The sequence below is a fragment of the Harpia harpyja genome, chromosome 7 (genome assembly GCF_026419915.1).
Source record: "Harpia harpyja isolate bHarHar1 chromosome 7, bHarHar1 primary haplotype, whole genome shotgun sequence".
In the NCBI taxonomy this organism is placed as follows: Eukaryota; Metazoa; Chordata; class Aves; order Accipitriformes; family Accipitridae; genus Harpia; species Harpia harpyja.
The window spans coordinates 16,366,382-16,391,208 of NC_068946.1; the positions used below are offsets into that span (position 1 = coordinate 16,366,382).

The 24,827-nt window shown below is 43.1% G+C and overlaps 1 protein-coding gene across 38 annotated transcripts in view; it reads left to right on the top strand.

Moving 5' to 3' along the window:
- Positions 1–24,827, top strand: part of LRRFIP1 (LRR binding FLII interacting protein 1) — a 119,935-nt gene that overhangs the window by 31,720 nt on the left and 63,388 nt on the right. For 33 of the 38 annotated variants that reach the window (XM_052793753.1, XM_052793755.1, XM_052793754.1 and 30 more), the window contains exon 2: positions 21,943–22,029. In XM_052793753.1, coding sequence (XP_052649713.1) covers positions 21,943–22,029 — 87 coding nt within the window. Of the gene's footprint in view, positions 1–11,206; positions 11,342–21,942; positions 22,030–24,827 lie in introns of those variants that run through there. The other 5 variants (XM_052793718.1, XM_052793721.1, XM_052793729.1 and 2 more) reach the window with 1 other exon arrangement.

The following is a 24,827-nucleotide window of genomic DNA, read 5'->3' on the forward strand; positions in this document are numbered from 1 at the left end:
GACCTTAAGACTTGCTTCACTGCATACCTCTACAAATTAGAACATTCTTTTCTATCAAGAGGATGAAATCTGTAAAAGCATTTAATTAACTTTTTAAATTTAATTTACTTTTTATCAAGAACTTATACTGCTGTGCTATTAGTATATAGTATGATTTGCTTTTTTGGTAAAAGCAGAGGGAAGTCTGTATCATAACTGTACCAGACTTGGCAAGTGCCTGCTATACTGACAGTATTAAGATCTTTCTTGTATCTCCTCTCCTGTAGTCAGCGCTTCTGAGTTGCACTTCATGGGCTATTGCTCTTGTCTGCAGAGATCTGCTATGTTATGCAAGTTGCTCCTGAAAACTAAATTCCAAAAAAGAGCTCTGTTTGCTTCCTGTGTGCTCTCCTGTATACCTAATAAATACAAATGCCATAGCTGTGTGAAAGATTATTTTTTTCCTTGTAGTTTCTCAGTTGTTCTGCTGGCATACAATCTCTATATGTAATGTGTTGTGTCTGAAGATTTCAAAATACTAGTTGTATTTGTTTTCCTCCAGAGGGACATATAATCTCTATTATCTGGACAAGAAACCGAAGCGCAGTGGAATTCTGAATCGCTCCTAATTGATGGCAAAGACCTGTGCAACTTCACTGACTAGTTCTTGGCGCGACGCTCTTCAAAAATCTCCCACTGAAACTTGAGACAAATTGTTCTGACCTATTGCAAAATGGAAAGGTCCCACATTAGTGTGACACTGAAAAAACAGTTCACATTATCTACTTCCAATTTTACACCATTTCAGAATAATGATACAATTTGTCTTAGCATTGGAACCTGTTCAGTTTCAATCACTTAACTGATGTTGAACTGCTTGTATACAGGAACTGGAATATGGCTACTAAATCTTGGGTCCTCTAGGCTTTGGTGCTTGTCTCCTATGCTTTAATTAGGCATCCCCCCCCGCCCCCGATTTTTAATTTTCACTAGTATCTTATTTCCCTTCCCTCTTGTGCTCTCTTGTTCTATATTCATCATCAATTTTAGCTATGTAGTGTTTTCTACATATCCCACTGTGTGCTTTGCTTGGTCTGCAGTATTTTCAGTACCTTTCCTCCTCTTACCTCTTTATCTTCTTTACTTTACACTGTTTGCATAATTTCTCAATACCATATAACTTGCATGGCCAAGAACTGGACATTTCATTGGTGTCTGACCAAGCTGCTCCAGGTATTGGGTATCTGGTAACTTTTGCTATCTATTGCTGCCTCTGCACCTCTTCAAGAGCATATAATATGGGGGAGTATTCAGTGGATTACTTGAAACTTCTGATCTTTGTTTTACTTGGCCTTAAAGGAATAAATCAGTCTGAAACTTGTCTGCATACAAAGACTGCAGTTCTGTGGAGACCTGGTGGTGTTGGGGGACACGTACTTCCTTGCAAACGTATTCGTTCTTACTGTGATGCAAGTAAAGGTGGGCTTTTGGTTGCCTTTTTTATTATTTTTTTTTTAAGGTGATTAAACCAGAAAGCATGGGCACTTGATCTGAGAAACAAAACAGAATTTAATCTTGTATTTATGCCCTTTCTTAAAGCTTTATATCACTTCTTGTCGCAGACAGGGTAATCCCTAGAACAGTATCAGTAACCTTTACTTCAAAATCTGTGGTTTCTTTTCTTTTGACAGGTAGTTTGAGCATTGTTTTAAGCAGTTGCTGAGGTTTGTACCTACATTTTAATGTGCTATAAGTGCAGAGCTGTGTTCAAGATTTGCCAACTTTTTATTCAGATTAAATTTGCAGTTCAGTGGAGACTAGAATGTGGTACCTACATATCACATTGCTTGTAGCAGTGCATGAATTTCAGTTCTTATTTATATTTGAAATATTTTTACCAGTCAGGAACAAAAACTCTGTTTATGTCCATGTTCAAAAAGATGTTGGCATTCACCCAGCCCTGGAGCCCTCCCCAACCTGTGCTTATGCTGTAAAGAAGCCCGATTAAATATTTCTGTTTATTGCAGGCTCCAAATTTGGTTATTGTGCTTACTTTCTCTGTAAGCATAGTCAGTACAAATGTGTTTCCTCTTCAGTAATATGTACCAACGGCTGAATTAATTTTGCATGTGTGCTTCCTTACTGAGTCCTTCTGCTGACCTCCCTGTGTGCTGGGTGCCTGTGGACCTGTCCTGGTGGGAAACGCTAGTTGCAGTTTTGCTCTCTTGCTGAAAAGAAATGGCAGTCGAGCACTAGGAGTCTGAAATACAATTCAACTCTTTATTTGTGGTATCACACTAAGATATCAAACTAGCAAGAATGCAGGGTCATTAAGGTGGTAACTTCTCTTTCATCTTGCACTTTTTATATTTGGTTTAAGCAAAAGTTACACAGTTCTGTACGTTACCAATTAATTTGCGCTACCTGGATAACCCTAGTGCCTGTATTATAGCAAGCATGCTGCTTTTTCTCTCCAAAGAATATGTATGTTTGGCATTCTGAATTTCTTCTTGTAATAAAGAAAGATCTAAAGCCTTTTGAGGTGTACATACTATAGACTTACTGTGGGACGGGTTTTACAAGCTCTTATCTCCCTTAGGTCCCCCGTTTGCGTACTACCCCTCTTTCAGCCAGATTGCTTTAAGCCCTCTAAAGTCTGCAGTGAACTCTGTGTGACTTCGATTGTAGAACAGCCTTTGTAATTAAACAGAAATACAGTATTTAGAAAGTACTCTGCAATATAACCATTCCACTTGTGTGTTTTGATGTTCAGTTTTATCTAAATTTTAAATGAGGAAAACAGTCGCTGCAAAACACTGCTGATCTAATGGAGAACTAAGACTATCAGTGTGGTCACTGTAAAAGAGAAATTTCTTTATAAAAAGAAGTTGGGTAAAGCAAGTGGAAGAAACCACTGACTGCAGCTTCATGCAAGTAAATATTTCAGGAGACAACACTGGGAAGGTTTGTATGCTTTTCTTGCGAAATTCCAGTTCATATTTGCTAATACTGTCAGCGGTTTTTGTTTAATTTTTTCCTTCTAGGTATCATTGTAGCCTCAACAGTTCTGATTCATTTACTTGAATGAGTGATCCAGCTGTTTCCAAGGTCAATGTTGACTCCCTCAAAACTATTTTACAGGAGTAACAGTCTTGATCTAAAGTATGTGAGTGCAGTATTATACAGGATGTATAAAATGTGTGGTTTTGTTCTTTGGGATAACAGCTGTAGAGTGGTATCCAAATTCTTCTCTGGTAGGAGCAACCACTTACTGACTAGAGCTATTCTGAGAGAAAATGCCAATTGAAGTGACGTAAATGTGGTTAGCTGATACTGCGTTGGTCCTCTGCCAAATACACTACCTATAGAAAATTGGTCGGGGTTTAAAGCTGTAACCTGCTTCTGCAGAGCTGCCAGCCAACATCCTATACTGGAATTGTTCTTTCATCCCTGTTTTGCTTTTTCACAGTATGGAAACAGGACAAGTTAGTTATTTCTAAATAGCAGTGGAAGTGGTATGCCCTGTATATACAGTGATCGTGCCATTCTCCAGGCTCTGGAGCTACAGTGCTTATGAACATCTGTTTTTACAGGATTCTACAGAACTGACTTTCTGTAGAATTCTGTGATTTTCTTCTGAATCTTGCCTCTGAAGCTGCCTTGAAATTTCCATTGTTTTCTCATGGAGAGGGTTTGTTTGAATTGAAGGATGTGCTTCGAGCACTTTTTTCCTTTCCCTCCTACCACAAGTCCAGTGCATCTTGAAGCGGAATCTAGTTTGCGGCTAACCCATCTGCAGTTAAGCCAGTGGCTTAGTATGGAAGGGGAACCCAACACTGCAACAGAGACCACACCAGGCATAAGCCACTGAAGAACTTGTCAACAAGCTCTTTATGACTAGTATGCATGTGAAGGTATGTGACCAGGTAGCAGAGGGAAAGAGACCGTATCACCTTCCTGAGTAACTAGTAAATTTTACAACAATATCACTTTTAAACCCTAAGGGGAGTTTAAAAAAAAAAAGAGAGAGAAAAAAAAACATTTACTAAGGTAATAAATGCCTCTAAAACACTGCTAGGATCTAGGGAAATGATTACAGGATACCTCACTTTTAACAGCTGTTTTAAGATCAATTCCTTGTGGCAGGATTTACTTTGGTAATCCATGCAAGCTGATGATGGAGTTCAGTTATTATTTAGGCTATATTTTTAGCAGGGGCCCCTTGAGACTGCATGGCAATATAATTTATGAAGTAGGATGCAACTCCCTAATTGTCTGTTATGCTGTAGAGCTGTACATGCTGTTCACTGCAGTGTTCTGCAAAATAAACATTCTCCTTCTTTGGGGGGGGGAGGGCAGGGGAAGGTCTGTGTCAACAAGACTTTCCAGCCTCTGGTCACATGCTTAAATTATATCTCTGAGATGGGTTTCCTGGCAAACACATAAGCAAATGTTTCTCCTAAGTGGACAATGTTCATGTGTAAATTCTTCATTAGTTGTAGGTCTCTTCCCCTCCTCCTCTTCCCAGTCTTCGGCTCAAGATGTTAAGCAAGAAGACCGAGAATGCTGACCCCTTAAACACAGATAACTCACAACAGCACCATTGGCATGTCAGAGGGGAGCGTCTGCCTGTTCATACTCCCTGCTCCTGGTGCTTTGGAATTAATGAAAAGAGAAAAACAAAGCTCTGGCATTCTGAGAAACTTTAAAAACAAAATAAGAAATCAGTCTTGGAATGCCCTTGCAAGAAAAACTTTCCATGAAGAAACTTATCATTTGATCTCCCACCAAACTTCAGTCTTGTAGGATTGCATTGTGTGAATGAGTCCGATTCAGAAAAATAGGTTTAGGGTGCAGTTAGGGTGGTCATGGGAAACACAATAACAGTTCTTTTGATCAGTTGTCCTCTGTAGGTATCCTTATTATCCCCTTTGTATGGGAAAATTGGACGCTTCTCAAATTGAACTGTCAATTTTTTGCTAAGATGTTTGATAATGAGATTCTTCAGTGTTTGCAAAGGATCTTAAGGTAAAGATGTGATCATTGTACATTTAAGATGCCATACTAGTTTATTCTCTGTAGCAAATACAGTCAAATATTTGGGTTGAAATCATAATTATGTGTAGCTGTAAGTCTGAATTTTTGGACTTGCCTTTGACTGTGACTAGGATGTTGGTTGCCTTTTTTTTGCGTGTTGAGTTGGAGAGCTCTATGAGGTAACGGTGGCACTCCCAGAGTTTTCAAATGCTGCTTGTGTTTCCCCACCTAATGCCCCTAATGGGGGGAAGGACTGAAGTCCAGAACCTCTGCCCTTCTGCATGGTATTCTTTAAAATTACTGTTGGTTTTCCAATTTACAAAATTTGCAGTCATGGTAGAAATGGTTAACACAACTTCCAACTCTTTAAAACTGATTAAGTTTGAGGTAGAGCCTGGGAGATGGCAAAGCCTAATATTGTGAATATACCACCAGAGAAACAACTTTTCTACAAGTAAAAGTCTCTTAGTGGATCACTGTTCCATATGGGTTTTTTAGAGAGATGTGTGTATACTCAGGTTCTGTGATATGCTCCTAACCAAAACTCATGTTTTTTGGTCTGATCTTTTAAAATTCTGTGGATTTTTCTATTCCTTTGCTTAATAATGAAGAAAAAAAAAGTTTAAGACTAGGTCAGGAATTTATTGGCTTACGGGGACTATTCTTAAATCTGTCTGTTCTAAAATGGAAAGATCATGTAACTTTTCATACACTTGTATTTCAAATTTCTGAAGCTTTCTGATAGTAGCGAGGCATTAATATCTTCGATATCCAAATGTTCGTGACAGTGTTGCTTTTGAGTGCTGAAGTTGAAGGGATTCCCTGAGCTGAATGATAAACATGCCATGTATAGGCTACCTAGGAGTCTTCCAGCTTCCCCACTAGCATGATTCAGTTTGTCTGACTTCAGTGTGGAGAGAAGCACTTGCGCCTGGTTCGGCAGTTTCCTTCCTTCTCCTTGCTGCATCGCGTTCTAGCCTCAATAGAAAATAATCTGTTGATACTGGCAGTACATATTGGTGATGAAAACCGGACATTGTTTTCCTAAGAAGCACTTAGTTGTGTATACTTGAGTTCATTGCCTTGGTTACGGTTTACAAGGAGGTTTTGTTCGCTTTGCCAGCTAAGCTGCAAGGGTGCCAGGATGCCCACAGCAGACAGGGATGATGAAGTGAGATGCATGCGTAGTTTTTTCTGTCTTTGTGACTGCAGATGGGTGTTACTCCATAGATTTTTATAGACTTTCTTGAACTTTAGAGGAACAAGACTATTGAACCTTAAAAAAAAACAAACCAAAAAAGGCTAGACTAAGCAAATTTTTCTTCTAATATGACATACTTTTCAGCCTTTTTCTCCACAGAGTGGGACGTGCATTGTCTGTTCCCACTGTTTGGAAGACCAGTAGTAAATGTGTTATGGAGGGACATTACTGAGATTCTAAGAGATACTAATTGAAGAGAATGAAGGAAATGCACAATAGAATTTGTCTTAGATATAAATGAAATAAGCTGAATTACATATGTAGGTGACACATAGTGTTGGGAGGTGGCTGCTGGTATTGCTTAAGAATTACTACTGGGGTGGGCCAAGCTGGAGGCAGTGTGCTGTATGTTGCAGGTTTTTTCAGTGTTTAAACCTGTCTGTAAAGGTTTTGACTGCCTTAGTCCTATTTGAGTCCCTACCTCCATGCCTCTTAAACTATCTCTGGCATAACATGCCCTGAAGACAAAAACATCAATTGGGTGTGACCTGTGTTGGAGGCCAGAGTTCCTTGTAATTTGTTTGCATTATCAGTAATTGCAACATACCTCAAAGATGACTGTATGATCTTTCCCTCTTCTTTTTGACACAACTCCATCATAGTTACAGGTAAAGGGTTGCAATTCTGTGAAACTGATTTTTGGGATTTAGGCCTGTATTTGTGGAAGAATGCATTGTGTTGTGTGCAAGCATGCATTTTTTGTGTATGCATGTTTGCAAAGGTGAGGTATGTTCCCTAGGGAGAGATAACGAGTCTGTCATCAGAAACTGAGCTGCTGTGCTAAGTGCGATAATTTTTTTTCTGCTTACAAGTACCTAAGGTGAACTCAGTTAACCTACCAGGTTTATGAAAATGTCAGCTGACTCCTTCCCCCCCCCCCCCAATCTCTCCTGTTACCTGTTTTTTCTTATGCTTAATTTAGCAGTGTAATACATGTAATGCATATTTCCGTCATGAACATTCTTCCTGCTTAGATATCTCCCTGAATTAATGTCACTCTTGCAATGTCCCATTTCAAACGGGAAATGCAGAGACACAAGAACTGCACTGAATTCACAATATTTAGCAGAGCTTCAGATCCTTTGGCTATCTTTCTGAATATGAGGGAGGTATGACTAGATAGACACTGCATTTTTGAGGGGGTAAAAAAAGAAAAGATAGACTAATACCCACTTTCAGACAGTGTTCTCTAGGTGCTGTGAGTACCGCTCTGCTCCCTCAAGTTACATAGCAGCAGTTTGAAGGGCAAGGACTGAGAAGAGCTAACTGCTATCAGCTTAACGATGCTAAATAGCTTTGGCAAGCAATCAAGTAAAATGCATCACTGGCTTCCTAGATTGTGGCTCAGCTCCTGTAGTTACAGAACTGCATGCACTTGCTTTTTATTTAGCAGCATCTGAAGGATGCAGTAGACTGTTGTGCGCCAGAAGGGATGAGGAAGAGAGTGTTTATGTGGGTGTACAGAGAATTCCTGTTCTTGGGAAATTTGTCAGGACCTGCTTGGAAATCCAAGCAGAATGGGCCTCGCTTCATATACAAAATCAATTCAGACATGCCGAAGTGTGTATTTTGAACGCTATCAGTTCTGTGTTATTGAAAAATGGAAGCTTGCTAGTATTAAAAAGATCTCCTGATCCTTCAGTTCCTACCCAGCAGGTTCATAGCACACTTGTGTGTTTGAATTTATCCTGAGGTATGTATGAAGTGCTTCTTCAAGTAAACCGAATAAAAACAAACATCTTGGCCTCTACATTGACTTAGAAAGTAATTAGAAAAAGGTGTGTGCATGTCCCCTCATTAATTTATGCCTTGTATAGGAAGTATTCACATCTCTAGTGTATCTTGCAAGTGACACTACAAAAACTGTACAGATTTGCCAGTGAATGTAAGGGGAGGTTAATTCTCGCTAACCAAGAAAACCAGAACAAATTGTCTATTTTAAGCTAAGATGAAAACTGCATACTTTGTCATGCTGAGTTGTTACGATGCTTCACATTTACACGGTTAACATCACTCTCCTTCCCTTCTCTGTTAAAAATTTTACATATAAGGCAAGACATGTTTTTCCTGAAGAATTAACTTCAGTGCCTGGCCCCTTGCTACCTTGGGGTGAGCTGCCATAGCCCAGAAACGCTGCCTTCATAGCTGGTTATGCTTTGTGGATTTCTGCAATGCTTGATACTGTTTTCTGTACCCAAATTAAAAGCTGAGCAGTCTCTGGGAAGTAGGGCATAGCTTCTCTTGGACTCAGGGCTGTTCACAAAAGACAGACTTGCTCGGCATTGCAGGACAGAGCGGAGGCGTTGCCAGCCTGAAGGCTCAAGGTTCCTCTCCAGGCAAGCCAGCCAGCTGGGGCAGAAAGCACGGCTGCAGGGCATGCCAGGGTCTTCCTTCAGTTACTGTAGATTTCTATTGTTCTTTGCTCTTGCTGACGGAGGATAAGGGATAACGTAGCAGACTAGGAACTTTATCAGCCTTAAATAACGAGCTTAGGGCTGTATGTTATACCACCTGAATAGGAGAGCATTTCCTGATCGTGTTACATTGGCCTGGTCCCTGATTTCAGTATAAGCCATGCTGGGGGATGAAATAGGTGTCCAATAAACATAGATTTAAATTACAGATGTCTCCTCTGTACTGAATGTTGACTGCCTATGAAGTGTGCTGGGCAGACTATATTGACGGGCTTCCCTTTTCCCTTTCATTTCGCATATTTTGCTGTGCAGGCATACCTGTCATACCCTCCAGCTAGCAGGTTTGGCGAGGAGAAACTTAACACAAGGCTATAGTGCATCATTGAATCTCCAATTACCAACTTTCAGAGTAGCCTGACTTTTTCTAATGAAAAAACCAATACCTTTGAGGCACGCGATTATGTTCCTGCTTCACAGGAACATATATTATTTCTATATCTATGAATTTCTTTATTTTCATACACACACTGAAGTGGATTTAAGACAGTTCAGATTTATTTTTTTAAAACAAAGTTGGGTCCTTTACCCTGTAATGAAGGAAAAAATAACTTGTAGGCTCAACAGGTGGTTTTGGAGTTTAATGAAAGATGGAGACTCTGGAGACCTTATTGCAGCCTTTTAGTACTTAAAGGGGGCTTATAGGAATGATGGAGACTTATTACCAGGGCCTGTAGGGATAGGACAGGGGGTGGTAACGGTTTTAAACTGAAAGAGGGGAGATTGAGATTAGATATAATGAAGAAATTTTTTTACGATAAGGGTGGTGAGACACTGGAACAGGTTGCCCACAGAAGGTGCGGATGCCCCATCGTTGGAGGTGTTTAAGCACAGCTGGATGGGGCTTTGAGCAACCTGGTCTGGTGGAAGGTGTCCCTGCCTATGGCAGGGGGGTTGGAACTAGATGATCTTTAAGGTCCCTTCCAAACCATTCTGTGATTCTATGACTTACATAGAACCACAGTCTGTTTTACAAATGCAAAGCTTCCCCTGACTTAAGCAGGGTTTCTCCCAGGGCCAGGGTGCAAGCTAGACATCCCTAATACCTTTTATTTAAAGGAAGCATGTCTGGCCTTTCCAGGGACAGTGGGGCACGGCTGGGGTCCCGGGGCTGTCAATGAATCTAATTGAAGTATTGCCCCCAAATGTCAAATAGTGCCAGCACTTCCAAATTAGCTAAAATACTGTCAGCAGCATGGTAGCGTGTGCTCTGCCAGCGTGAAGAACCAGATTCTCCGTACCGGGCTTGGCAGCTCATGGAAAAACTGAGCTCAGCTGCTGGGTGGAGGTTTTGCAGGGCTCCCCAACCTGCGCCAGCTGAGCGGGAAGGAGAGCAAGCGCAGGGTTTAGTTGCTAAGGAGCAACCTGGTTTTGCTTGTCTCTGCAACCGGAGAAAATCTGGTGCCAGGAAGAGATGACTCTCCGTGTGTTCTATTGTTGCCGCTGCAAAATTGCAATGGATCAAATGAGCTGCTTTAAGCTCTGGTTAATTCTCCCGGCCCTGGTGGTTTCATCCCTGCCCTCTTGTCTCTGCGAGGATGAAATCGGGGGGGAATCAAGAGGTGGTTTGGGTGGAATCGGGAGACAGCACTAATTTCCGTGGAGGCAAGATTTCTGCTCTGACTGTACTTTGAATTGTTCTTGGGGTATTGTCCCATTTAGTGCCATTCAAAAACACTTGTGTCCTCTAATAATTTTGATTTTTCCCTTGGTGTGTTTTAGCCTCATCCAGCTCATCACAAGAGACCTTTTGAAATGTAGAATGCCCGCCCCCCTCCTTTTTTTTTGTCCAGCCACTATTCCCGATTGCTTTTCTGCAGTACTCTCAGACTGCAATTGGATGCCTTCCCCCCCACCCCCCGGCCTCTTCTTTTACTCCATTTTTTTTTTTAATTGCTTTGAGTGTAATACTATTTCTTAAAGAATAAAACCAACCCCAGCATATCCAGCGTTGATCACCCGTTTTAAGCTTAGCCGTACACAACCCAACACACCATACGGGTATAATTACAGCAAATTAAGAACAGTTACGTGGTTTATTTCTGCGATGCAAATGCTGGCTGGCGTGAATATATATTTATAAGCACCTGTGCAAGTGCTTCTGAATGTTATCTTCCAGAGAAGCAGGTCGGATATGCAGCCCGGAGGGCGGACGTACCCTGAGCAAGGAGTTGGTCGGTTGTTGCTGGGGGGTGTTTACCTTCCTCGAGCATAAAAAGGAGGTTACGAGCTTTGAAACCATTCTCGGAACTGCTTCAGGGAAGCTCGTTGCACGGGTCCGGTGGGGACGTTAGAATAACAATGGGTGGGAGCAGCGGCGAGCGTGCCGGTAACTGAAGGAAGAGCACCAAGCGCCCTGCCTTCCGCCGCCGAGACCCCCTGAACCTGGGCGCAGGTCCCTCGCAGCCGGCCGCGGGGAGCACCGAGCAGGGGGCGGCCTCCCCCCGGGCCGGCCCCGGCAGCGCTCCGCCCCCGGGGCCGAGCCGAGCCGAGCCGGGCGGCTTCCGGCAGCGCGGAGCGGCGGCGGGAAGGAGGGGCAGGAGCCATGGAGGATACGGCGGCCGACTGCCTCAGCCCGGCCGCCCGGCAGCAGGTAAGGCGAGGCGGCGGGGACGCTTGTACCCGCGTCGGGAGGAGTCCGCGGGAAGCGGGCATCGGGGCTTTGGCCCCAGCAGGGAGAGCGGGCCGCGCGGCCCGGCGCTCCACGTGGTGGCGGGGTCCGGCCCCCTGCGTGCCCTTGCAGGGCTGTCAAACCGCTGAGATCGGCTGCGCGCCTACCCTCCTTCCTGCAGGCTTCCCCTCTGCCTGTGCCCTGGCTGGCTGAGCTCAGGCGGCGTGATCCGGGTACTTTGGAGAGCGTGCGGGGGTCGCGGGGCTGTGGCACGACTCGGAATTTAAGTGTCCTTTTGGGCACGGCGTGTCATTCACAGCAGCTCCGCAGAGGTGAGTGCTAGTGAGCTGCTGCTGGCAGCTGCAGGAGGTAGCTAATGCTTTACAGTGCATGGAATTTTCTAAGGCTCTCTTTTAAAAATCAGAGACTAAACCGTAAGCTACTTACTGCTCAGCTTGGTGTGGGAGCAGATATGGGAGCAGATATATGCCAACTGAACCTGTTAAACGTTTTCTAAATAAAGTTTCAGAACAGCCCCTTGTGACCATAAAATGTTAATGGATGAATTAGTCATCTGTTGACATAAACCGTCACTCCGGTTCACCTCTGTCACTGTATGAACGGGAGAGGGGGTGTTAGACAAGCCCATAATGGGCCTGTCTGTCTAACCAGCAACACTGGTACCTGGGTATTAGAAGAGAATCCTTATGTTTATGTGTAGGCTAAGGTTCATGAACATGCTGCCTTTTAATTCTAATTTGCATTTAAGAGAAAGGTGAAGAGTTAAGCAGGATGTGGACTGACCGAGCCCTGCGTGATTCATAGGCTCATTGTCATATGAGTAAGTGGTACAAAATATGTTTATATTTATAACTCAGATGTAAAAAATGTCAGGTAAATATGCTGGTTTGACCTCTAAGCATAGAAGTCATTTATAGATGCTCTTGTTTCGAGGCTAAGGAGCACGTGATAACTCATGGTGAGCTCCCGGAACTCGCTGTTTAGGTCACTTGTTAGTCAAGTGGAGATGGGAAAAACAGTGCCATGGCTTAGCACTAGTTTTAGCTGATAGCTATGTTGGTCAGCTGTGTTACAGGAGTATTTCAAATCAGATGCTGCTTGTCTAAATAGACTTTAAATTCTTTAGAATTACAGCAAACCATATCAGACTTCTTTTGTCTGGTGAAGTGTATGACTTAAGTAAATAGAGTGAACAGTTGTATAACATTTGAGGGAAAGCCTTCACACACAGAGTACTGGAATGAGATGGCATCGGTCATGAAAAATTATGTTTGCCCCGACTTGCTGGCTGTATCTTAAACATGTTGGCAAAAAGTCTAAATTGGCCTGGGAATAGTTATTGCAGAAGTACATAATAGTAGTTGCATACAGTGAGCAGGTGTAATTTAGTCGGGCAGACTTGTGCTTTAAAGTTTCTCCAGTAGTGGGATCAGAGAGCTTTCTGGGTACGGTTTGGTGCTGGCAAATGTGTCAGTCCTCCACAAAAAATATGATGCTAACTTTGATTACTAGTCTTAGAAGCAGATAATTTTGAGTACATTGGAATTAAGGGGTGCTTTGTATAGATGGAAAACTCATATGTATGTAGCTATGTGGCAAGTCAACATAGTCATTTTTCACTGCTCAAAAAAGCAGCATAATTTCCTGTCTTTGTTGGCTGTTTCTTGGCACTTCCAGTCAAACAATGAACTCTTGGACTTTTCATAAGGGAAAAGCTCTGAGAATGCACACCTTCAGGATGTGTGTCATTAGCCTCTACCTAACCAAGTCACCTAAATAATTCTTTCATCAAAATGATAATGAATGTGCAGCTTCCCCGACGCTGTGCTCGGGGCCCGGAAGCCGTCGCTTCCGTAACCATTGTGCATTATACATTGGCCCCGGCAGCGCTGGCTATGGGTGCAGCCCAGATCTCACCTCGTCTTGCTGAGTGGTATTTAAAAAGGGTGCGTATGTGGGTAACTTCTCAGCAGTTGTGGATCTCATACTCCCACTTCTCCCCACTGCCTCATGCTGCAGACAGCAGAAGATGTCTTACCCTTTCCAGCTGATACCAAATAGCTGGTTTGGCTTTTTTTCAGATGCAGTTGTACTTCAGTAGTGAACCAGGTTACAACCTGCTTAATTTTATCCTGTTCAGAGGTAGACATACTGAACTCCTTAAGGCTGGGTAAACATCTGCTGCTGCACAGGACTGGATTTTTATTTTAAAACTAAAGTGACCCTTAAGCAGGGGTGTTGAGTGCTGAGCCAAGCGGACCAACAGAAGCAACGAGCATTTTGCAGTGCAACAGTACACTTGGTTTGGGGCTTAGTGGCTATGAATCATTCTGGGCAACTGCAATAAAAAGACAAAAATGCAGGATGTATAGTATTTGGGCGAGTTACATAAATGAAAGTGATTATTTTTCAGCTGGTGTGCATTTCTGTGTTCATCTCGGCAGCGTGGTTGCCATCTCCTCTTGTTTTGGGGCTGTACAGAAGCCCCTTAGGAGGTTTGGTTTGGGTTTTTTTTTTTTGTATGACGTGCACAGTACGGTTGAAGCTGCCAGTTCCCCTTGTCAGATAAGCAATACTTCACAAAAGGGAAGTTACAAAAGCTTTGTAATGAGTGCAATTAGGCTTCATATTTTTATTCTTCTGTTTTTGCCAGTGATCTGTCACTTTTGATTGAGGCCTGTCTTGCTCACTGAGTCACTAGTGAATTTTAGATGATTTTATGCTTACTTCCTTCAATCTCAGTGATTTTTTTTTTTTTTTTTTTGTCTTGAATCCGTTGAATAGTTATTTGTGCTGGCAGCCTTGAGACTTTCATTTTAGCTTTTGTAGTCTGAATGTCAGAAATCTGTATGAGCTTACTGGTGGTTTCATGATGTTCAGATGTGTCTCTTGCAGGCTACGGTGTCTGTCTCTGCTACTGCCCTTAGAGGTGACTTGGGTCTGGGCTCACGATGAGTGCTTGGGCTGGATGAAGGCCAAAGTCTTCCAGCCAAAGCCTGTTTTGGTTTAGTCAGCCCAGAGAGAGAAATGTGAAGTTAAAGTTGCTGTTTGCAGGGTATGCAAGAAATAAAGGTATTTATAGCACAGAACTATTAATTTGAAAATAGAGTCCAAGACTGTCAAAGAGTGTGATTTGACAGACGAGTTTAGTCATGCCCCTGCTTTTGAGGAAGAAGTCCATACTAAATCTGACACTCTTATGTATTACTCTAAAAGTCTGTAGATGACAGTGGAGGTCATAGAATCATAGAATCATTTCGGTTGGAAAAGACCTTCAAGATCATCAAGTCCAACCATTACCCATGCCCCCTAAACCATGCCCTGGAGTACCCTGTCCACTCGCTTTTTGAATACCTCCAGGGATGGTGACTCAACCACTTCCCTGGGCAGCCCATTCCAATGTTTGACAACCCTCTCAGTAAAAAAATTTTTCCTAATATCTAACCTAAATCTCCCTTGCCTCAACTTGAGGCCATTTCCTCTTGTCCTATCTCCAGACACCTGACAGAAGAGACCAACACCCTCCTCACTACAACCCCCTTTCAGGTAGTTGTAGAGAGCGATAAGGTCTCCCCTCAGCCTCCTCTTTTCTAGACTGAACAACCCCAGATCCCTCAGCCGCTCCTCATAAGACTTGTGCTCCAGGCCCCTCACCAACTTGGTTGCCCTTCTCTGGACACGCTCCAGCAACTCAATGTCTTTCCCGCAGTGAGGGGCCCAAAACTGAACACAGTACTCGAGGTGCGGCCTCACCAGTGCCGAGTACAGGGGAACAACCACCTCCCTGTTCCTGCTGGCCACACTGTTCCTGATACAGGCCAGGATGCCATTGGCCTTCTTGGCCACGTGGGCACACTGCTGGCTCATATTCAGCCGGCTGTCAACCAGCACCCCCAGGTCTTTCTTTGCCAGGCAGCTTTCCAGCCACTCTTCCCCAAGCCTGTAGCGCTGCATGGGGTTGCCGTGACCGAAGTGCAGGACCCGGCACTTGGCCTGGTTGAACTTCATATGATTGGCCTCAGCCCATCGATCCAGCCTGTCCAGATCTCTTTGTAGAGCCTCCCTACCCTCAAGCAGATCGACCCTGCCTCCCAACTTGGTGTCATCTGCAAACTTGCTGAGGGTGCACTCAATCCCCTCATCCAAATCATCAATAAAGATATTAAACAGAACAGGGCCCAACACCGAGCCCTGGGGAACACCACTTGTGACCTGCCGCCAGCTGGATTTCACCCCATTCACCACAACCCTCTGGGCTCGGCCATCCAGCCAGTTTTTCACCCAGTGAATAGTGCACTTATCCAGGCCACGAGACGCCAGCTTCTTAAAGAGTATGCCGTGAGAGACAGTGTCAAAGGCCTTGCTGAAGTCTAGGAAAATAACATCCACAGCCTTTCCCTCATCCACTAGGCGGGTCACCTGGTCATAGAAGGAGATCAGGTTGGTCAAGCAGGACCTGCCTTTCGTAAACCCATGCTGACTGGGCCTGATCCCCCTCTTATCCTGGAGCTGCCGTGTGAGTGCTCTCAAGACAAACCGTTCCATAATCTTTCCCGGTACCGAGGTCAGTCTGACAGGCCTGTAGTTCCCCGGATCCTCCCTCCGACCCTTCTTATAAATGGGAGTCACATTGGCAAGCCTCCAGTCGTCTGGGACCTCCCCTGTTGACCAGGAACGCTGATAGATGATAGAGAGTGGCTTGGCAAGGACCTCTGCCAGTTCCCTCAGTACTCTTGGATGGATCCCATCAGGTCCCATAGATTTGTGAGTGTCCAGATGGCGTAACAGGTCCCTAACTAATTCCTCCTGGATTAAGGGGGGTATGTTATGCTCTTCATCCTTACCTTCCAGCTCATGAGGTGGAGTACCCTGAGGATGACTGGACTCACTATTAAAGACTGAGGCAAAGAAGGCATTAAGTACCTCGGCCTTTTCCTCATCACTGGTTGCTACGTTCCCTTCTGTATCCATTAAAGGATAGATATTCTCCTTGGGATTCTTTTTACTGTTAACATATTTGTAAAAACATTTTTTGTTGTCCCTTACGATAGTGGCCAGATTTAGTTCAAGCTGAGCTTTTGCCTTTCTAATTTTCTCTCTGTATGATCTAACAAGATCCCTGTACTCCTCCCAAGTTGCCCGCCCTTTCCTCCAGAGATGATAAACTCTCCTTTTTTTCTTAAGTCCTAGCAAAAGCTCCCCATTCAGCCAGGCCGGTCGTTTTCCTCGGCGGTTTGACTTGCGGCACATGGGAATAGCCTGGTCCTGAGCCATTAAGATTTCCTTTTTAAAGAATGTCCATCCCTCCTGGACCCCTTTGGCCTTCAGGACCGTCTCCCAAGGGACTCTCTCAACCAGTGCCTCGAAGAGGCTAAAGTTAGCCCTCCGGAAGTCCATAGTGGTGGTTTTGCTGACCACCTTCTTTGCCTCACCAAGAATTGAAAATTCTACCATTTCATGGTCACTAAGCCCAAGACGGCCTCCAACCATCACACCTCCCACCAGTCCTTCCCTGTTCGTAAACAACAGGTCTAGCAAGGCTCCTCCCCTGGTTGGCTCACCCGCCAGCTGTGTCAAGAAGTTATCTTCCACACACTCCAGGAACCTCCTAGATTGTTTACTCACTGCTGTGTTGTATTTCCAGCAGATGTCTGGAAAGTTAAAGTCCCCCACAAGGACAAGGGCACACGATTCTGAGACTACTGCCAGCATGTTACGAATGTCCATGCCATGTGGCTTGCTGTTGGGGTAGCTACTCCTGTCAGTAGCCGAGCTATGCTTCTGCACAGGAAAATCTGTATGTAATAGTTCCTGTTTATCTCCCACACTTGCTGCAGAATTTGCTGGGCCTTAGGGTTGCTACCAGACTTCTGGTTTGACTTGGATAAAATCATACACAGTAAGTGTTAGGTGTGGACTCATCCCTGCCCTGATTGATTTACTTCTGAGCTCATGAGCGATGCCAGGTTTGTCACTAGTGCCACCTATGGAATGTCAAAAACGATCATTCAGGTTAGGTAATTATCAATTAAGGGATGGTAGAAAGGGGGTTATGATGGGCACAGGTTGATCATTTAATGACCAGCCTGATTATAGCATAATACAGTTCTGCCGTGTTGGAAAACACCCTCCGAAGGCTCGTGTGTAGCCTCAGATGAGTAGGGTTTGGAAACACTGAGATAGGATATTGGACTTGTGTAGCTGGGGAACTGGGTTTGCTTTTTGTCAGATGAGGACTTTCCTGGGTGTTCGGGAGCTCTGACTTACCCTTCCGCAGACTCTAGGGGTCCTGTTTTCTTAAAGTGCCGAAGGGAGATGGATGAAGAGTAAAAGCACGTTAAGTCTTTCTTAACCAGCCTTACCCAAGGAAGTGAAGTAAATTTTATTTGATAGAAGTGTTTGGTTCATGCTTAATCATTATCTCAGTGCTATTCATATCACTGATCCTGTCGGAGACCATTGCTTGTCATATTGATCGCATCATTGCACTGAGAATTTTTTCTCCTTGCATATTTCTTGTCACCTGTAGTCTCATTTTGCTGTGGATTTGAAAACCCTTTAGGGAAGAACGGCCTGTTTCTTACAAACTGCCTTTGTCCAGCACAAATGAGCTGGTATTTTTGTCAGGAACCACAATGAAAATAACTGTAATCATCTAGGTAGTACTTGGACAACACTGAGAACATGTTTAAAAACGTAACAGCCAGTTTACTTTACAGTATTTGATGCAGAATACCAGACCTTAAGGTAGGAACCAGCAGCAGCCTTCTGACATACAAGCTGAAGGTTACTAAGAAGCCAAGAGCCAGGCTTTTCATGGGGGTGTGTGGCAGGAGGATGAGACAGTGGGTTTTAAATTGAAAGAGAGCAGGTTCTGCGGGGGGGGGGGTGGGGGTGGAAATATTCACTGTGAGGATGGTCAGGCATTGAAGCAGGAGCCTGGAAGGCTTGTGGAGCCGCCATCCCTGGAGGTTTCCCAGAGCCAGCTGGACAAAGACCTGAGCAACATGGTCTGAATTTGATACTGACCCTGCTTTGAGCAGGAGGGTGGACTGGAAACCTCCCAAGGTCTCTTCCAGCCTGAACAATTCTGTACTACTTTGTTTTGATGTGATAAAAATGAGTTGCTTTAAAATACAAGTGTTCTGGATGGAATAACATTGTGTTGACTTCTTGCAAAGGTACCAGTAGGGTATGTGCTAATGGCAGAATTTGATACGTTAAAAAAAAAGTTTAAAGGTTATTTAAAAGGATCCAGAATATATTGTTTCTCTTGTTTGTATTGAAAGATACTTAATGCTGAAGAGCCATGTGACCATGGAAAGAAAAAGTTCATGAATAAAAAATAATGCTTGTTCCAGATGTAAGCTATCGTTAGTCAAAGATGCTAAGTGAAAATGCATTTTTACTCTTGCATGTCTTAAAGTTTGCAAATTGGCTTTGCATGAGGAGGTGGAGAAGCTGAAATAGAATAAATTAGAGACACCTCATGGATTGGCACTTAGAAATGAAATGTATCATATGTGTACTCTAACATTTACTAGGATGTTACACAAAGTAAAATTCATCTAACTTGCTGCAGTTGGTATCCAGGGAACTGGCAAGCCTTGTTCTCAGGGAGGCCTTAGAATAACTTGCTAAACTTTTTTTTCCCTTCCAGTTTTCAAGTTGCTTAATTTCATTGTATATTGTGCTCACTTCTGGATAATATGTAATTCTGCAACTTAGCTAGCAAGCATGTAAATCATTTGGCCCTAATCATACGAGGAAAACAGAAGGGGAAATACTTAGATGTGTGTGTTCAGCACAACATCTGAATTTTACATACAGGCATAGAGTTTTTGTAACATGAAAGCTCAGGTCGTTAGTGAAATTCCTAAGGACAGTATCTACAGTAATTTTAACATGAAAATAATCTTGTTTCTGTCTTTTTCTGGCAGGTGGGAGGTTAAGATAGACAGTTCTGTACTGTTTTGTGTATTTGCTTATGGAGACTTTAAGGTCCTTTGTTTTCCATATAGGAAAAATACAGCTAATTGTTTGCACTGATGATGTTCTTCACCCAGATCAGGTGCAATTTTTAAACGTATGTACAGAGTTAAGTTTGTTTGCTTTCATTTTTGTGCTCGCTCTTAAGACTTCTTACAGTCTGCGTGTCAGGATGAGGGAACGCATCTCTAAACCGTAAGGAGTCAAAGGTTTTGCTGAAAGCTGTATCTCCTGTTCCCTCTCTCCCCAAAAAATCATTAGTGAGCTGGAGTCCTCAGAGCAGTACCCCTTCCTTGGGTTACATGCATGTTGTGTTTGAACAGCTACTGGCTAAAGGTGGTGGTTCTTACCTGGTATTGCATGAATCACTTGGCAGTGTCTTGTGAAGAATAGCCCAGAGTGGTCCTTGTCTGATGCTGTCCTGTATTTACAGTGGTACTGATTGTGGGGTAGACTTAAAGTAGTGCTTCTTGAGGTAGTGCAATTTATTTTCAGATAAACAGAAATGGATCATGTCAAGTCAGTATCATACTTGTTTCTAGTACTGTGATTTCTTACCTTTAGCATACATCTTGGAGCACGTTTATATAGTGGGTGGCATAAATGATTTCAAACGTTGCAGGTAAATCATAACACTGCCTGGCAGGGATTTCGCCTAGCTTTTGCCCAGCAGCAGGGCTGTGGGGTTTTTTTGTTTGGTTGGTTTTTGTTGTTGGTTGGTTTTTTTTTTTTTTTTTTGGACAAACTGCTTCAGGTTGGTAAGTGCTCTTGAAGCCATGGTCCCTTGAAAATGCTTGCAGTAACACATGCCTACACCCTGGAGCCTGCCATCACTTGGCTCTGTAAGTAACGGCACCGTGCGATGATGATGAGGGGATGGGTTTTGGGTGCAAGCATGGAGGTCTGCTCTAGGTACGAGAGCATGCGTGCGTTTTGCAGTTTCTGTCCACAGCAGAGCCAGTTACCTCAAAATTCAAACAATGAACTGAAAAGAGAGCAGTGCTCTGTGCAAAACCAACCCTTTGCTCTTTCTGCTATGGGCATTTTTACCCTCTGAGAAGGTTTTTCTGTTGTTACAAGTAGTTTTTCAGGTTGAAGTTGTCTGTGTTGCAAGAATTAGAAACTCTGTTCATTTGAATAGATTGTGTTGGCGCAACAGGGAGCTGCAAGAGTTGTCAGAAGGAATCTGCCTGCCTACCAGTTCGAGTCTAGGGGCACCGCAGTAAAACGGGGGAAAATGTCAATAACTGAACAATGGTGGTATTTAGGGATTGGGGCTGCTTGTGGTGGGGTTTTGTAGAAGGTGGGTGATGTGAACATAAATTTTGGCCTAGTGACTGTATATTTCAGATTTTGTTATCGTTGGTGAGGATTTAAGATCTACAGCACTGCAAGGCTCCTAGTCTTCCCATTCACCACCTTGTGCTTGGTTTTCAATAGCCCATTTCTGTTAGCTGAAAGTTTCGGCCAACTTACTACTTTTTTGGCTTTTTTCTGTGTTTTGTTTTGTGTTCTTGAAGGTTGTGGCCCTTTTCTACAAGTTTGAGTGGTGAATATACTTACAGAAGGGAAAAGAAATTGCACCTTTCTTTTCTGGTTTTCCTTCTGTTTAGAAGTGCTAGTGAAAGCACTGGCATTTTCATCTTCTGTATGCTTAACCTTGATATTATTGCAGTTTTTCCTGTTAAATTGGGTGCTGTGCTTACAGTAAAAGGTTTCGGAAGCAGAGGAGTTGGGTGTAACACCAGGGCGGCTAGCTGAACAATGCCTTTTGCTCCTTGCTGAGCTATTCTGAATTACGCTGGGTAAACTGCTCACAGTCATGCTGTACCAAGCCTGAGCTAATTTTACATTTTTCTCAATAAGACTAACTGGCTTTGCCTGGGATTAAAAGCAGAATATTAAAAATGTTACTGTATAGCATGCTCCACCACTTCCAATTGGGCTGAAATGAGGAAGCACTGTAGATCTCCTGAGAGACCTGTTGGCAGATTTCCACTCCAGAGAGGTTTGGACTTGAATACGGACGTCTGGAGACTTTGAGTTAGTGCATTTTCTCAGGTTCCTTACTCCTTAGCCTCCATCATTTCAGCCTTAGTTGTGCATAGTCATGCTGAACAGCAATGTTTACCTAACTGTTGTGCCCATGTATGTGTGCGCAATGTCAGTGGTTAGGAAAAATGGCACATAATGTGTTTGCTGTTGGTCAAATTAATTCATCAATAAAAAATAATCTGCACTGCAGGAAAAAAAAAAGAAAGAGAAAAACCCACCTTTCTTAAATAAATCTCGCTGCTTCCTCTCTGTCTACACAAATAGTAATTAAAGAAACACAGAGCACTTGTAAACACAACTGCTAACTGAGGGTAGTGCCTACACGAGGGTGTATTACCTGCCTGTGAAGCATAACAAGTTATGGAAGGCAGGGCCATTACTTGCAATAGAGAATTAACTCCTACAGGTGTGTTTACAGTTCTGCTGAGTCAAGTCTCCTTATTTCATGCCCTGCTTAACAAGTGTGTTTCACGTTGAATTGTCCAGCTTTTATTTCATTGCTGTGTTCCCGTTTGCAGGCTGAAGCAAGACTCGCAGCAAAGCGAGCGGCGCGGGCAGAGGCTCGGGAGATACGAATGAAGGAACTGGAGAGGCAGCAGAAGGAGGTATGGTCAAGGCTTTGGGGGGTGTTTTGATCACCTTTCCTGAATATAATCTGAGATTGTGGAACAAAGAGTTAATCTATATTTTGTTGAAACATTAATAGTCTGTGTGGAGCTAATATTGAATAGCAAATAAAATAGCCTGGAAAAAATACGGATTGTGGCAAGAATTTTATCTTGGTGAAGCCAGTATAATTATTCACAGAAAATACTGGTGGTTAGTTGGTAATCGTTGTTTAATATTAAACTTTGAAGTACGCAGCTTGTTTGTGTGCGCATTGGGGGGGTGGATTCTTATCACTTCAGTAAAAATCTAATGAATATGGAAGACTCTTGGCCGTTGTATAACTCCACTTGTGAGTTGTTTTGCTTAATTGCTGTGAAGCTGGCATTGTGGTCTCCACCGTTTTGTAAAAATGATCGTCTGCTGTTGGCTGAAGTAATGGTAGAAACTGAACTTGGCAAAACATTACCTTCTCCAAAGTGTTTGGATTAAATGCCTGGTGTAGTCTCTCCCAAATTCTGGAAGAGCTAGTTGGTTTATACCATCAGCAAAGTTACTGTGCCTCTACATGTCAGTGTGTGGGAGATCATGGGCTTCCAGTGTAGGAATGATCTTAAACACCAAAAAGCCTTGTTCTGCTCCTGCTGTGTTTGACAAGTAGGAGCTGTGCTAAGTGTCACTCCACTCCAAGAAATTGAGAGCAGCATTTGTTTCGAAGCTCTAGAAGCTGAACTAGCGCTATTAGAATGGGGCTACAAGCATGGGTTGGCATAGGTGGACTAACCCAGAAGGGCGTAAAACTTGTATTTGTTCATGTGCATTTAATGAAACAGCGGAGTAGATGTAACAAGGCCAACAGTGATAGTAATTTAATTTTTTAAAATAGATTTTGAAGGAAAGGGATGAAGTAAGGAGTTTGGGGGCAGGGTGTGGGAATACGTAGTAAGAATAAATGTACATCTGTGCTTTAGGGTGCAGAGAAAGATTCAGCTTAGCTTTTAAACAGTGAATTGGGATGTGATAGCAGATTAGTGTTGGTACAGGCTGCAGTAATCAGCCTGCAAAAGAAGCACCTGGGCAGTTTGCCCAGGCTCAGCTTTGGGCTGGAGCGTCTCGTCCAGTTGAGGCACGTCTGGATGTGTCTTAGCACTCTGTAGCCACAGCAGGGTTAGATGTACCTGCAAACACACCAGGAGTAAGAGCTGCGGGGGAAGCATTGCTGCAAGCACAGGGCTTATGGCAGAGAGGAACCTTTTTCTGCTACAGTTGCTCTTTGAAGGATGTTTCTTGCAACCTGGACTGCAATCAGAAGGCCTGGACTGCAGATAAGCGTTGGTACTGTCAAGCTGCCTGCTGTGCCTACAGCCTGAGTGATGGGACTTGCTGAGCAGCCTTTGGAAGATCCGTGGTAAACAACCACTAGGTGTTTTGTTTGGGCAGCAAAGTAAATATGGGTGTCAGTGGTGTTAGCATCTAATTTGCAGATAACTTTAATGGAGCCGATGACCCCTGTGAAGATTAAAAGCTCATGCTGCAAAGGGTGTCCTAGTAAATTGAAATTTTGGTGTGAAAACTAAAGCTTGTGTGTGTGCTCCTACAGTTAATAACTGAAGAGCTAGTGATCTGAAAATCTGTGAAAACTTCTTTGTATAGATAGAAATTGAATAGTACAGGATGTCACTGTCAAACACCAAATTCAGTGAAAGCTAAGCCAGATATCCACTACAATCTGTTTTGTAATTCACTGGCATAAATGACATAATGTGACTACACTTTTATTTAATATTTTGCAAACTTGGATATTCTGTAACTTTTTTCAAATAGCTTAATCTCAGGCCCCAGATGCAAGGTAGAGCTAGTAAGGATGGCTGCAGGAAGTTTTTCGTTGCCACAAGTATCTTGCAGATGTAATAAAAGAAAACGTAAATACAGAAAATCCCAAGCAGTGGTCAACACAAGAGTTTGGCAACTACCTCTTCCGTGGAGGAGAATGTACTGTGATACTGGTGTCCGTACAGCTTGTTGTCTGCCAGCTTCTTTTTCCTTTGCAAACTTTTCAGAGAAGTAAATAGCACATTCCCACTACTGCCATGTTGAATAACCAGAACTTAAAGCATTTGCGTTACTACTTCAGAAGGCTTTTTAGAGCCAGTTATGGGAGTTAAAAAGCAATAAATAAATTTATTGCATGTGTGTGTACTTGTTCATGCTTAAAGCAGCGTACATGCCCTGACAGGCTTCTTGTGGAGCATGGCTTACTTGAGAATATATTTACATTGTTGGTCTGGGTTAAAAGTTTCCAGATGCTACTATTATAAGCTATAACCATGGCAGTATAGCTCTTGCTGGCAATGAAGTAGGCTGTTTTAATGATTTGGATTTGGACTAGAAATTGGCTCTTCTCCTGCCCACCATCTAGTATTAATGACATTTCTTAATCTCGTGCTTCATTTTCCTCATTTTAAAAATAATTGGGTGACTTTTGCATCATAAGTCTACATATGTGATTTAGCTAATGTTCTGCTTGCCATTACAAAAGAAATCAATGCAAAAGCACCAGGTATCTGAGATTTTTGTTCTCTTAGGAATGCTTCTGTAGGTAAAATGAGCAGCAAATTCATTAGAAGGCTATTGGAATGCCCTGTGCTGGTACTGTTGGCTAGCATACGTGAAGAGTGCACCAAAGATTAGTCAACTGTGTAGTAAAGCTCATAGGTAAATGGTGAAGACTACATGATATCATACCTAGCTCTTCTTTTGGCAGGAGTTATTTAATGTAAAATGCATAATTGACAAC